The sequence below is a fragment of the Cynoglossus semilaevis genome, chromosome 1 (assembly GCF_000523025.1).
Source record: "Cynoglossus semilaevis isolate Cse_v1.0 chromosome 1, Cse_v1.0, whole genome shotgun sequence".
Taxonomy (NCBI): Eukaryota; Metazoa; Chordata; class Actinopteri; order Pleuronectiformes; family Cynoglossidae; genus Cynoglossus; species Cynoglossus semilaevis.
Window position 1 is genome coordinate 5692413 of NC_024307.1, and position 12903 is coordinate 5705315.

The following is a 12903-nucleotide window of genomic DNA, read 5'->3' on the forward strand; positions in this document are numbered from 1 at the left end:
TCACATTCTCCTCTCACTCGCCTCCTCACAACTCTGCGAAATGCTGCTGAAGTTGTTTGAGAAGCTGCTGCGTGTCGACGTGCTCCGGAAAGGCATTCTCTGACTTCTGAGCTGCAGTGTAGCTGCTCTGAAGGTCTCCAATCTGATGACAGGCCAGACGGGGGGAAAAAAAAAATCAGCATACTGTAGATAACATCACCAGGTTTTCACTGTCACCTTCACTGTTAATCTGCATAGAGTTTGATGATAATTACCTTTTCAGAGAGAATAGAAAGATTGAAGTGGGGCTCGTACATGTGAGGGGCCAACGATGCAGCGGTCTGAAGAAAGGCTTTAGACTGGAGCAAAGAGAGAGAATTGTTATCTAATTAAAGTAGGGCTGAATTCTCTTTCTCAAACATATCAAAATTATTTTATTGATTAACCTTAACAGGGAGAATGTGTCTATTCAGGATATATAATAACATTAGATAAATGGTTCTCAAACTGGAGGGCGTGGAGCCTTCATGTAACGAAATGCAAATCAGAACTGGACTTTGAAAATAAATTAGAAGTAACAGTCTGACAGCTGCAGCACATACACTCGTTACCACAACACATAGATTGCTACACAAACATAGAAATATTAAATGAATATCACAGGCCACTTAAATTGAGTTGGACACACGAGGTTCAAAATAAAGCCGTAAATGTCCAAAAGTCAACTTTACGGTCCAGAAACACAACATGACTTTATATTTTACAGTTTGAACAGAGTTTTCCTTTTTAACTGCCAAACTTATATTTTATATGTAAGAAAGAAAGCTAGTGAAATCAAATAAAACAATGAAAATGAAAAGATAATTCTTTACCTGATCAATACGCCCTTTACGCAGCTCCAGCACAGCCAGGTTGTTGTAAGCCTCAGCGTGGTCATTATTAAAAGCCAAAGCCAGTTTGAAACACTGGTAAGCCATTGTCAAGTCGCCTATGCCCTGCAAACACAAAGCACTCAGTTGTTGTCAGTCTGGTACAACGTTGTGGCATCATGGGATGTTCTAATTTTTTCCAGATTTGCTCACTCACCACAGCTACGTGTCCTATGTTGTACCAAACGTCCGCCTGCTCTTCATCGTTACCGGCCAAAGCCAGAGCTCTCTCAAACGAGGACAGAGTCATGTCGTACTGCTGAGCGTAGAAGCAGCACAGGCCCAGGTTGTTGTACAGCTGGCAGTTGTACACCCCCATCTGGAGCAGCCGCCTGTCAGTGGTCAAAGCAAATCCAATCACAGGCATGGTTGTGTTCCCGTTTAACTGGCTTGTTTCTGTCAGAGGCTACAGCTGTGCCCGACATCACTCACTCACTCCCTACTCCCTCTATGGGGAATTATTTATATTGCATATATAGTCTATAGTGGAGTCTCTGGTTATGGGGGGGCGGTTTTGGACACAACCTGTGTCCATTTGTCAAACCTGTAAAACCGCAGGGCGATCTCCGGCTGATCCGTATAGAAGTGATTGCTACCGATACAGGCTATGGCCTCCACGTGTGTGTTGTCCTGCTTCAGGACGTCTTTGTAGTACTCCGTGGCTGACGAAATGTTGTTCATCTCCTGCGAGAGCACGGAGAGAATGAAACGACTGTGGTTGGAGCCTGTGAACTCTATTACGAAGACGACAGTGCCTCACTGTACCTCGTGTATCCGAGCGATTCCTGTCAGAAGTGTGACTTCACCAGGGAAGTGGTCCAGACCTTGCTTGAAAAGGTTGAGTGCTGTAACCGGTTGATCAATGCGTTGGTAAACCTAAGAGGACAGAGTCATTGTTTTGGTTTCATTTGACAGACAATTTGGAAGAAAGACACAGTGAATCAATGAGTTCACCTGCCTTTCAGCTTCAACAAAGCCCCAAAAAGAGACTAAACCAAACACACACTAATCTGTCTGTGTCAGGGGTCCCCAACCGTTGGTCCAGGAACCGGTGCCGGTCCGTAGGAAATTTGGTACCGGGACACAGTGAAAAATGTACTTCAGTTTTACTAATTGACTTCATTCCAAAACAATCCAGTCATATCCCTTTACTTTGTTCATTGAAAGATAATCTGTCAATGTTACAAAACAACAGGTCATTCACACTCTGATACTAACAGAAAAAGATATTTTGAAAATTGAACGATTCTTCAACAATGGTGTGGTTTTACTGGTCCACAGTAACGGCTGATACCAGCCGACTGGTTCTTGGTACAAAAAAAGTTGTGGGCCGTTCTACAAACTTGACAAAATGAGCACCCACTAAAGGCATTGCTTTTTTGCAAGTAAAGATCCTTTCGTTACCTTGGCCAGGTACAAGTACGTATCCACCACCTCTTGATGATTGAGAGCAGATCGAAACTGTTTTTCTGCTTCTCGGTACAAACCCAGCCTGAAAAGTATAAAAAGTTATAAGTAGATGACCAGACAATGTTAAAAATACTACTGATGGTAGTTATATTTTCTTGCCTGTAGTAACATTTCCCTAGTTGAACTTTCCACCACCAGTCTTTGAACTGAGCATGCTCAGTAGCCTGAGCAGCCAAATCTAGAGCCTGGGAAAAAAAACAAAACCAACCAAGTTAATGCTAAAAACCAATTACAGTATGCTTAGAACAGGCATGGCCAAACTAAGGCTCGAGGGCCAGGTGTGACCTGTTCAACTTTGTAATTATATATTTGGTTTGTATTGTGATTATTTTTCTGCCTTTTCCCTGTAATGCCCACATTTGCCCTACAGATAGCGTAGAGAAGGCTAAAAGCATTTTAGCATTTTAGCCCTTATGCATGACTATTACATGCCATTTATCTTAGTTCACACAAACGCTCCATCTATCTGCTCCTTGCCCGCCCCCCCACCCCCCTGTCAAATTTTAGGACCAATTGTGGCCAACAAGTCTAAAAGTTTGCCCACGTCTGGTCTGGAGTATGTCAACAAATGTACTTTAGGGCTGCATGGATTGAAAAACTCACATTTTTCACATCATTTTCATGATGAAAGATGTACTCAAACAGTGTCTGGAACAAAGGAAAACAAGAGATTTTTTTCACATTTTATATAGAAATAACAAATTCAACTACAACAGGTTGTAGGCTCCGTCTTACCCTGGACATGTTTGGTTTTTGGGAATATTTGGCAAGGTTCAGCCTTGACAAATTGATAAAAGGTCCGTCTGGATTGGTTATCATTGAAGCCTGTGGAAACACAGTGAATAAAAATTATATTATTCTGTCGAAAAAAAGGTGAAAATTCTGCCAATACTGCAGTAACTGAGAACACGGACTGAACTTAAATGATTCTCCCGTGGCCTGGACATGAACTGGAAACCACAGGAGCTGGACTGTTTTTATGGATTCCAAAACAAATCCCCTGATAACTGATGTCTTCTCTGATTTATTCATTTACCACTCAATATGCTTTATTCTAATTTAATTGTATTAATCTTTTTTTTATTACAAAGATCCCGAAAACATACTTTCACCACTGCTATTGCTTGGTATACCCTTGGTGATATAAATATATAAATATATAATGAAATATTTACTCACCGTGCCCAATCGGATGAATCTACCAGAGGCACTTGTGACAGGCCGAGCAGTGCTTGCAGTGCGGGGAGTTTTGATGGCCTGCTCCATTGTCCCCGGCCGTCCTGACTGTGTGCTAGGTCTCACAAATCCAGTGATGGGACGCCCTGACTGTGTCATTGGCCTTAAACACACATTGAACCATTTCATTTACAAAAATATTATATTTCCCTGGCTAATTCCCTAGATGTTTTAACCACTGCTTGGCAACCAGTACCTGATGGCTGGTGTGGGCCCCCCACCCTGACTTGTTCCAGGGAGTCTCAGTGATGTTCCAGGACCTTAAAAAAATGTTTTTTAACATTTGGTATTGGTGTGTTTTCCAATCTTGAAAGCACAAAAAAGGAGAGATAAGACTCACGCGCTACTTGAGCAATGGAGCTCTCATCCAGCATCATCTCAGCAATCCCTTCCTCATCCACCTCAACTTCATCTATGTACACCATCTCTGACATGGCGCGTGTTTTCAAACTCCAGGCAGCCTGTAACAGAGAAAAATGCCTCTCAGATTTTGGTGGACGTTAAATATTCCACGCCACTGTGAAAAGTTTGAATCAATTTAAACAGAGATAATCAGGAGCTACGTACCCACAGTAAAGAAGTTTTATGTTCTCGAGCAATAATATTTTCCTCTTATTTAGCTGCGTGTGTTTTGCTCACTGTGCTGCTAAAACCCTAACAACCACCACTGACACTGACTACATCAGGCTTGGGCAAACGTTTGGACTTGAGCCACATTTTTTACACCATCTATTGGGGAAACATGGGTATTGCAGGGAAAAGGCATAAGTATAGTTATAATATAAATAAATTATATAATTTGTTAAAGTTTGGTCGGATTAAAAGGCTAAACGGGCCGCATCCGGCCCCCAGGCCTTAGTTTGCCCATGCATGGACTACATATTATTTGTTAACACTTAGGGAAAATATCAGCTGTTACAATGTTTGGGGATTTAATGGTGAAAACGTAAAACCACTCGTCGTTACAACGGTGCTTATAACACGTGTGTTCAATTGCTTTTAATTGCGAGACAAAGCGAGAGCTTAACTAGAAACACCAGCTGAATTCATAATGAAGGTTTGCACAGAAGGGAACAGTCTGCAGATACAGTTACCTCTGAGACAGAAAGTGAGGAGTCCTGAGGACAGCATGCAGTGAGTAAGTGCAAAAAAGGAGAAACAAAAAAGTTTAGATGAGACAGCGAATAACAGTGAGAAAGGGCAAGCAAAAAGCGACAAATGTGAGTTGCAACACAAGAATTTCAGCAGTCACAAATATAATAATCACTAACGATGACTGTGGAAATACACCTTCACTCGATCTGTCTAATTTCCCAGCTTTCCAGACTCTAATCTCTAATCGCTAGCATGCTAGGCTAGTCAGCAGCAGCACTCTACCTGGTCGTAAGGGTTTTCCTGTAGTATTTTTGTGCATATGTCTGAGCATTGTTGAAGTTTCCGTCTCCTGAAATAGCTCCAGGCCAGAAACAGGGGGTCCATCGTCACCTCCATCGTGTCGTTAGAAGGAAAAACGAAAAGAAATGGTCTTAGTTGAGTAAAGAGACGATGATTGTGACGCTTCCTCTGTCGCTAGGCAACAGAAGAGGGGCGTGACCTTTTGCTGACGTCGTTTCCTCTAATGGATTTTCTTTAAATTGAACATTTATATAAAGATTTCTCAAATAATAAGCAACTTACATAAATCCAGACTATAGAAGTAAAAGAACATCGGCGTATAAATGTAATACAGCATTACGTAATCTCCAAAATTTGGTTCACAGGCAAGTTGTAGCTCCTGGACAGGTTTATTGAGGACCCTAACTCTCTTTTTATTTAAATATTAAAGGTCTACGAACATTTACCATCCAGACCTGTCCACAGTTAAATATGTCTAATGCATCCTGAAGATGACAAACAGCGGTAAACACGTTTTGTTGAACAGTTCAAGTACAACAGCAAAAACTATTTTACTCATATTTAACTGCTTAAACCTTTTCAAGGTCGCGGAAAAAAAAACCACTCAGCGCCACACACATACCAGCAGAACATACTTTACGTACAAAGACTGAGCTCAACCAATGAAAAAGTTTTTTGTTTTTAAGAAATATAACCATCCATTCTTCTACCCTCTGGCTTTCCACAAAAAAAGTAGTAAATATACACAGCTATTTACGTCTTCTTCTTCGATTTTATATTAAGAAATAAAGTAAAGGTTATTGTAATGTAGTTATTTTTAATTAGAAGCATCGTCAAACATCATTGAAATAAAAGATGTTGAGAGGTACATAAATAAAATTAAGTATTGGAGGTCATTTTTCCCTTTATATTTGTTTGCATGTGTTGTTCATACCTTATCTGTGTCTGTATCACGTTTTTTGTCCTGCTCGGCTCCGTCTAAGGATATGATTGGACGACGTGTTGAGTCGTCATCTGTGTGGGCGGGGCCTGGTGGTGGATAAGACAGGACAGCTCCATCTTTGCAGGATTTGACAGGAGCTTTGACCTGGAGCCGAGGAGAATCAAGAGCTCTACGCGGAGACACCGCCAGCATCTTTTCACAATGAAGTCAACATCCCGAGGACTTGCCTATTGAACAGAGACAAGCAGAGTTTGAACATTTCACAGTATTCATTTACAAAATCCAAATGCCGAATTTCGGCGTAAATCCAGCGGAAGTGATGGTTCACACTGTCTTTTAATGAGTCCTCCTCTGGTGAATGACAGCGTATCAGAGAGACTGCGTGATAAGGACAGAGAGACACACAGGGAGCCGCGGACATGGCTGACAGAACTGCTCCAAACTGCCACCTGAGACTGGAGTGGGTATACGGATACCGGGGACACCAGTGCCGCAACAACCTGTACTACACTGCCGCCAAGGAAATAGTCTACTTCGTGGCCGGTGTGGGAGTTGTGTACAACACACGCGAACACAAGCAGAAATTTTACCTGGGACACAACGATGACATAATCAGGTAGTTCACTGTAGAACCACTCACACGAACACACACACACACTTCTATTTGTAGAATAGAAACTTTCACCCTGTTTTTAACGATAGTCTGAAAAAGCTAACAGTCTATGACCTCAAATATTAAGACTATTTTTTTAAATAGTGGACTGTGCTCAAAATATCACTGCAAGTGTTACAAACATATACCGACATCTTTTGAGATGTCTCATAGAAGAGCAGTGCTAACTTAGCAACAGTAAAGTTGGGCTACAGAAAAGCATCTACAGAAATAATTCTAACTCTTCAACATTTTTAATGAAAATGTTTTCGTCTCCTTTTGTTGATGATTGATGACGTGAAAACAAATAGTGATATAGATAGATGCCTTGATATTTATTGTACCCTAACATATTTTTGTTTTGACCTGTGAGGGTAATTTAAAAAAAAATTGAACGTAGGGGAGACAGTCTCTTTAACTTGCACAGGTCTTGTAATAATATTTTGAGTATAGTAACAGGGTGTTATATGCCACTATAGCTTAGCTCTGTAACCTTGTGGTTGTGTTCAGAAACTGTGCCCCAAATACTCAGTATTTCATTGTTGTGACACCAGGTTCCACTGGTTAGAGCAGACGTGGGCAAACCTTTTGACTCGTGGGCCACACTGTGTCCTAAAATTTGACAAGGGTCCCGGGTGAGGAGCAGATAGATGGAGCGTTTGTATGAACTAAGATAAATGACATGTAAAAGTCATCCATAAAGGCAAAAATTCTAAAATGCTTTTAGTCTTCTCTACGCCATCTTTTGGTGAATAGACGGGCATTGCAGGGAAAAGGCAGAATAATATAATGATAATATCAATTAATAATATAATTTGGACAAGTTTGACGGGCCGGATTAAAAAGCCAAATGGACTGCATCTGGCCCCCGGGGCCGTAGTTTGGGTTAGGGTCAACATTTTAGTGGAAGAAGATATAATATAACTTTACCCTTAACATTTACCAGATCTTTGAAACAAGGTTCCTCATTAAGACTAGGCTTTGGTTCCCATAAGGGATCCTAATGCTGGAAAAAGGCTTTATGCTGGTAGGTCCCTTAAGGAGATATTACATACGTATGTACACACACACACACACACACACACACACAAACACACGCGCACGGAGAAAAACAGGTTCTAGCACCTAGGACAGCACCAGGCTCTCAGCAGCCACGGCATAATAACCCTGTTGTGTTGTCATTGCAGGTGCTGGTGTCACCTTGTGCAGTGTAATATGATACATACAGTGTACACAGCTCACACCCACACAGTCAAATCTTCATCATTTGTCACAGGAGACAGTGTTTTGGTTCAGGTGTTCACAAATACACACACACACACACACACAGTGTCTGGTTTTCCCCACATACTCCGTGTCTTTGTTGAGCTTCGTTCTGGTCCCTCAGAGGCCAGGTAGTGTGTTAAGGTCAAGTATAGAAAAATACAGTTTATACATATATGTGTGGCTCATAATTAAGTCCAGGTCTCATGCTTTTACTGTCATATTCCATGGAGTTAAATTAGCATCGTGCCATGTTTTACCAGGGCAGATTCGTCATGTTATGTGTATTTGAGTGACAGAAAAAAATCCTTGAAAATGTTCACTGGATCAGCCCTCTTTAATTGACTTCCATCTGACCATCATCAAGGACATTCCAGCAGAGCTCTCTCTGCTTATGACACATTGCTGAGCTGCCACACCCACACACCCTTTTCTAATCATTTCTGTTTAAGACAACGATTACGTTGCAGCAGTGTGTATATCTGTGTCCTAGTGAAAATGAAATTCTAAATTCTGAGCATTTTTATGTGGTGCATTTAAATATTTGTTGAGCGTTTATAAGGACTGAAGCTTGATATATTCGGAATAACAGTTTTAAAAAAAGAATTTCATGTGTGATTTACATATTGTTTTGTTTTTGCCGAGCTACAGCAACAGCGTTCTGCACAGTGTGTTTTTACAATGTGAGCAGCACTTGATGAGTGTCCTTGAAATAATCCTATGATAGTAGCTCATCCCTGCACGACAAGACAAACTCTGGTCTGGGATAAAATACTAAAGGAAAAAATATATATCATTACAACCTTCCGCAACACATGTAATAAAGCTGTTTGCCAGGCTGTCCAACAGTTGTGACCAGAGTCCAACGCTCCAGCGCTTGTGTTGACAAGTCATGTGTAGGTTGGCCTGGAGATAGCAACCATTATATTCTGTGTCGGTAGTCAGCTGGGCTCCTGCTCCATTATTAATCAGACAATAGCGACACTCACCCTCCGCTGCCCTCTGGCTAGATTGTCCCGATGTTGCGCAGAGAGAACTCCTGTTTCGTTTAGTGAAAGAAAAATGTTATTAACATACATTAGTTTACATGGTCACTGTGCACAAATGAGTGATAATAATCACAGGTAAATACATGCAGGTGCTCAGTGCAATTGGTATATTTACTATTTTTGGCTCAATTGTTGACTCCTTTTCACCAGGGGTGGGGGCTGCGGGGATGGGAAGGGGGTGTCACTGGAAGACAGATGTCACTACTCCATAACATATTCATAAATGTTTCTGCAATTCAATATTATTTATGCACGTTAAAAATATTGTACATTGCTCTGTGTACTAATAAAGTTCAACTCACCCGCATGAACTTTATTACAAGGTGATGAAACACTTTTTAAGGTCCTGCTGGCCACAAAAAATGACTAAGTGGGCTTTTGGCCCGCAGGCCTTAAGTTTGACACATGTCCCATAATAGCTGCCACAATCATTTTAAGATAAATTAGTAACTTAATAATATAATTTTTATGAACAAAGTTAATTTAAAAACTGGTTGATTTTTTTTTTCTTACAACAGTAACTTTGAATTTTGTGTAGCGGCACAGGTTTAGTTTAGTTTTTATATCCTATAAAACGGAAGCTAATCTTTTACTGTCACATAAAATATATGTGGAATTTAAAACCCCCCCCCTTTTTTTTCCATCGTGTGCAGTCAGATTGAGATGACTTAGTTCAGGCATGGCCAACCTGTGGCTCGGGAGCCACATGCGGCTCTTTGCCCGGTTTCTTACGCTACATGTCTAATTTTATGTTTGTGTTTTTTTACGCTATGTGAATCTCACGATGATGGGCGTTGACGCAAATTACTTAGGGAAAATCCAGATGCACATATAAAAAGATGTACGCAGGAAGTTTTAAAAGAGTGGGAGAGTTTGTTTTTTTATGTTTTTTAAAAGAATGGGGCAGTTCATGTGTGCCCCTGTATATCATGTGGCTCTTTGCAGTAATACGGTTAAAATTGTGGCTCTTAGTCTCTTGACTGGTTGGCCACCCCTGACTGTTCAACGTTTGGGTTTACACAGAGGCTCGCGCAAAAGTATTTTCCAGTCTGATGTCGTTACATGAATAAATGGCCAGTTGGTACATGACAGGGCAGAATACAAGATGGAGAAGCTTTTCTCATTTCTCACACAGCATGTGGGATTTAGCAATAACAAAATGTTGCTTTGGCATGCTGGTAGACCATAGAAATGTTGTAAAAGAAATGGTTTTATTTTCTTAGTCTATCTATAATAGATCCAAGAGCTGCAGCTGACGCTCTGTGGAATTACTTTAAAAAACCCTCCTTGTCTCCTTCTTCTCAGTGCTGCTGACACAGAACACACAGAAGCTGAGAAGCTCAGGTGTTTATTCAGCAGTCACATCTTGGCAGGTTTGTTCTTTTTTTTTTTTGTTTTTTTCTTCCTTTGTGGTAATAAGACATGACAGTGAAAGTAATTGAGTCTGTCGTTTGCGACCACAGCTTTTAATAAGACAATGAGATAACATGTTAAACTAATTAGCTTATTGCGGGTTCAGACATCTGGATGGAAGTGTGACGACGTCAGTCTGTCAGTTAATGACACGAGGCCTCGCTCTCGCAGCTTGTATGAAATGGAACGTTATATTTAAAATATTTAAAATGACACGTTTTGGATGGATCAGATTAAATGATGTCATTTTTCCTCTATTAAATGTTTAAAGATAGATCTGTTAAGTTTCTGTTGTTACTGTGAACTGAACACATTAGGTGAGATGTATGAGAGAACGTTCTGAACTCACTCTTGTAGAATATTGATGTGCAGGCTTAAGTCGAAAGAACAGAACTGGCAGCCGTGTCTGCTTCAGCTAAAACCTTCTCAAGGCGACGGGCTTCTCAGTGTTCTCTCCTTTTATTAGTGTCTGTAAAAGCTAAGGAGCAGATTTGTGGGCAGTTGGTGGAAGGGTGAGATGGAGTCTGATAAGAATTGTTTTATTGTTTTGATCCAGTAGAAGAGCTCACAGATTTTTCATTCAGGATCTGGTAAAAAAAAAGACCAAATGTTCTGCAGGTAGAAAACGCATCACGTCACTCACCTTCATGGTTTGCGACGGCTGGGCCTCCTTCATTTGATGTCTTACCTCTTGTCATATTTCCAGGTGCTTTTTGCAGAGTTTCAGTGTGATGCCCACGTAGGTCTTAGGTCTCTATCACAGGCCTGTCTATAAAAGGCAGCCGGGTCCCCAAAGAGCAGAACTGTCTTCCCTGATTAGGATCATCCAAAGTTCAGCTGCAGTTACTGTGTGCAGTGGCATGATTAAGCAGAGTCGTCAATCAGAATTTAACAGTAAACCCACACATTTTTATTAGCATGACAATGGAAAAAAAGGAAAACTAACGTTGTTTTTATTCCATACATCAGGGATCATCACAAGTCAACACAGTGATTATGCTGGATGTCTTTTCTGAAGAAATCCTTTATCACCCAGTTGTCACCATCCAACAGAAGCATGTTTATACTGTATATGTATAAGTATATATATATAGTTGAATAGAAATGGAAATCTTTTTAAGGTTGGCTAGAGCCTTTTTAAAGCCTCCTTTTGAAAACCTGGTGTTAAGTCTGTGCTATAAAGTTATACACTTACTAGATACTCACATGATAATTCTACAAAATGTTAGTTCAATTCTGATTCAACAATATTACCGGGAGTGTTTTTTTTTTTTTTGTACTGTATTGTGCTGTAAAGTTGATTGAATTCCAATCAAAACCACTTTATTCAATTAAATCAGCTCACGACACAATGTACAGCCCCCCCCCCACCGACATGAGTCAGCAAAATTTTGGCCTTAACCACTTAAGTGATTATTAGCTTGATTAGCAGTCAAGCGTTGGAATCAATAAACACTTTCCGCTCGTCAATCCTGTGCTCAGTATGCACCGTAAAAACACGTTCTCCATGAGTCACACACCAGCCCACCTTACGGTTCTGTCATCAAGTGAAACCTCACCAAGCTGATGTTTTCTTAGTTTTAAATGGCTTTGACTGAGCTGGAGTAAAACCACCGTCTGTGCCATATATAATGTAAGAAATGGACAGACACATTCAATCTTGGTTCTATTAACTCAATGTGATCATGTGACATTGAGTTTGGTGATGTAGCTGTTATATACTGTGAGGTTTTCATTGATTTTCATTTATTTCCATTGATTTTCATTGATTTTTTATTGATTTTCCTCTAAACAGGATCACAAATTGAATTGAATAAAATTGAACCATAAACAATCAGGAAGATGTTAAATGCGATATTAAGAATTTTTTCCCCATCAAAATCATCTAGGCAAATTAAATGACATTTATAAAATGACTTTATTCACCCCCGTTCTCTTATTCTACCCCCTTCTCTGGTCCACTTAAGATACATTAGCCATAGCATGTCATTTTTTTGGGTCTATTTTTCTTGTGAAAGCATTTCTTTTAATGAGACATGGATTGATCGGCAGCTGCAAACCTCAGGAGAGCAGTTAAATCTGGGACAGTTTTTTGTGCCCAATTGTCCTGACAGTCCATAAATAATACACTTATAAAAAAAACTGTGCAGACCATGATCGACACTCTGCACCAACTCGCAATTAAAATTGAAATAGTCTTATCCCGTGCTTCTTCCCAGTCCGTCAAAATCCACACAATTCCCTCAATGCAATTAAAATTGAAATAGTCTTATCCCGCGCTTCTTCCCAGTCCGTCAAAATCCACTCTGAAAAGCACATTCATTGAGGGAATTGTCATCACACGTACTCATAGGTAATGGGTTTTCCTGAGGCGTTAAAATCGGGATGAAGAAGTAAAAGCTTTTATGCATCTGCGTGTAAAGGCAAATTTCCCCGTTTGCTGAAAAATAGGCAAATTTCTCTGTGGAAACTCAGCTCTCTGGGCTGTTTAGTTCAGTTGCTTCATATCTACAAGACGACAGACATTTTAATTGCTGCTAGTTTTGTTCAGCAGCACTTGGCAGATGGGAAAGA

General features: G+C 40.4%; 2 protein-coding genes across 4 annotated transcripts in view; one reads left to right on the forward strand and one right to left on the reverse strand.

Annotated features, from left to right (window-relative positions):
* Window positions 1-5762, reverse strand: ttc8 (tetratricopeptide repeat domain 8). Of its 2 annotated transcripts, none has more exons than XM_008337465.2 (14): window positions 4992-5762; window positions 3955-4075; window positions 3811-3874; window positions 3558-3717; window positions 3114-3203; window positions 2982-3026; window positions 2478-2563; window positions 2313-2400; window positions 1674-1784; window positions 1453-1592; window positions 1066-1240; window positions 852-974; window positions 255-338; window positions 1-142 (listed from the first exon to the last, which is right to left on the reverse strand). In XM_008337465.2, the coding sequence occupies exons 1-14, from the start codon at window positions 5103-5105 to the stop codon at window positions 26-28; spliced, it is 1518 nt and encodes a 505-aa protein (XP_008335687.1). In that variant the 5' UTR covers window positions 5106-5762; the 3' UTR covers window positions 1-25. The 2 variants fall into 2 exon arrangements, with proteins under 2 accessions (XP_008335687.1, XP_024914635.1); XM_025058867.1 differs by lacking the exon at window positions 4992-5762 and adding an exon at window positions 4182-4299.
* The window catches only part of LOC103399894 (echinoderm microtubule-associated protein-like 5), a 24931-nt gene continuing 16431 nt past the window's right edge, over window positions 4404-12903 (forward strand). Inside the window, exons 1-2 of one of the 2 annotated variants that reach the window (XM_025058856.1) lie at window positions 4404-4834; window positions 5993-6568. In XM_025058856.1, the coding sequence (XP_024914624.1) occupies window positions 6372-6568 (197 nt within the window). In that variant the 5' untranslated portion in view covers window positions 4404-4834; window positions 5993-6371. The remainder of the gene's footprint in view (window positions 4835-5992; window positions 6569-12903) is intronic. The other variant, XM_025058859.1, reaches the window with a different exon arrangement.

What these genes read in the sequence shown, in the direction of transcription:
- ttc8 (XM_008337465.2), bottom strand. Translation starts at nt 5,105, where the DNA reads ATGGAGGTGACGATGGACCCCCTGTTTCTGGCCTGGAGCTATTTCAGG. An exon ending in ATGAAAATGATGTGAAAAAT is followed by an intron (nt 2,564 to 2,981) that starts GTGAGTTTTTCA and finishes TTTTTTTCCCAG; the next exon opens with GCTCTAGATTTGGCTGCTCA. An exon ending in ACATAGGACACGTAGCTGTG is followed by an intron (nt 975 to 1,065) that starts GTGAGTGAGCAA and finishes TTGTGTTTGCAG; the next exon opens with GGCATAGGCGACTTGACAAT.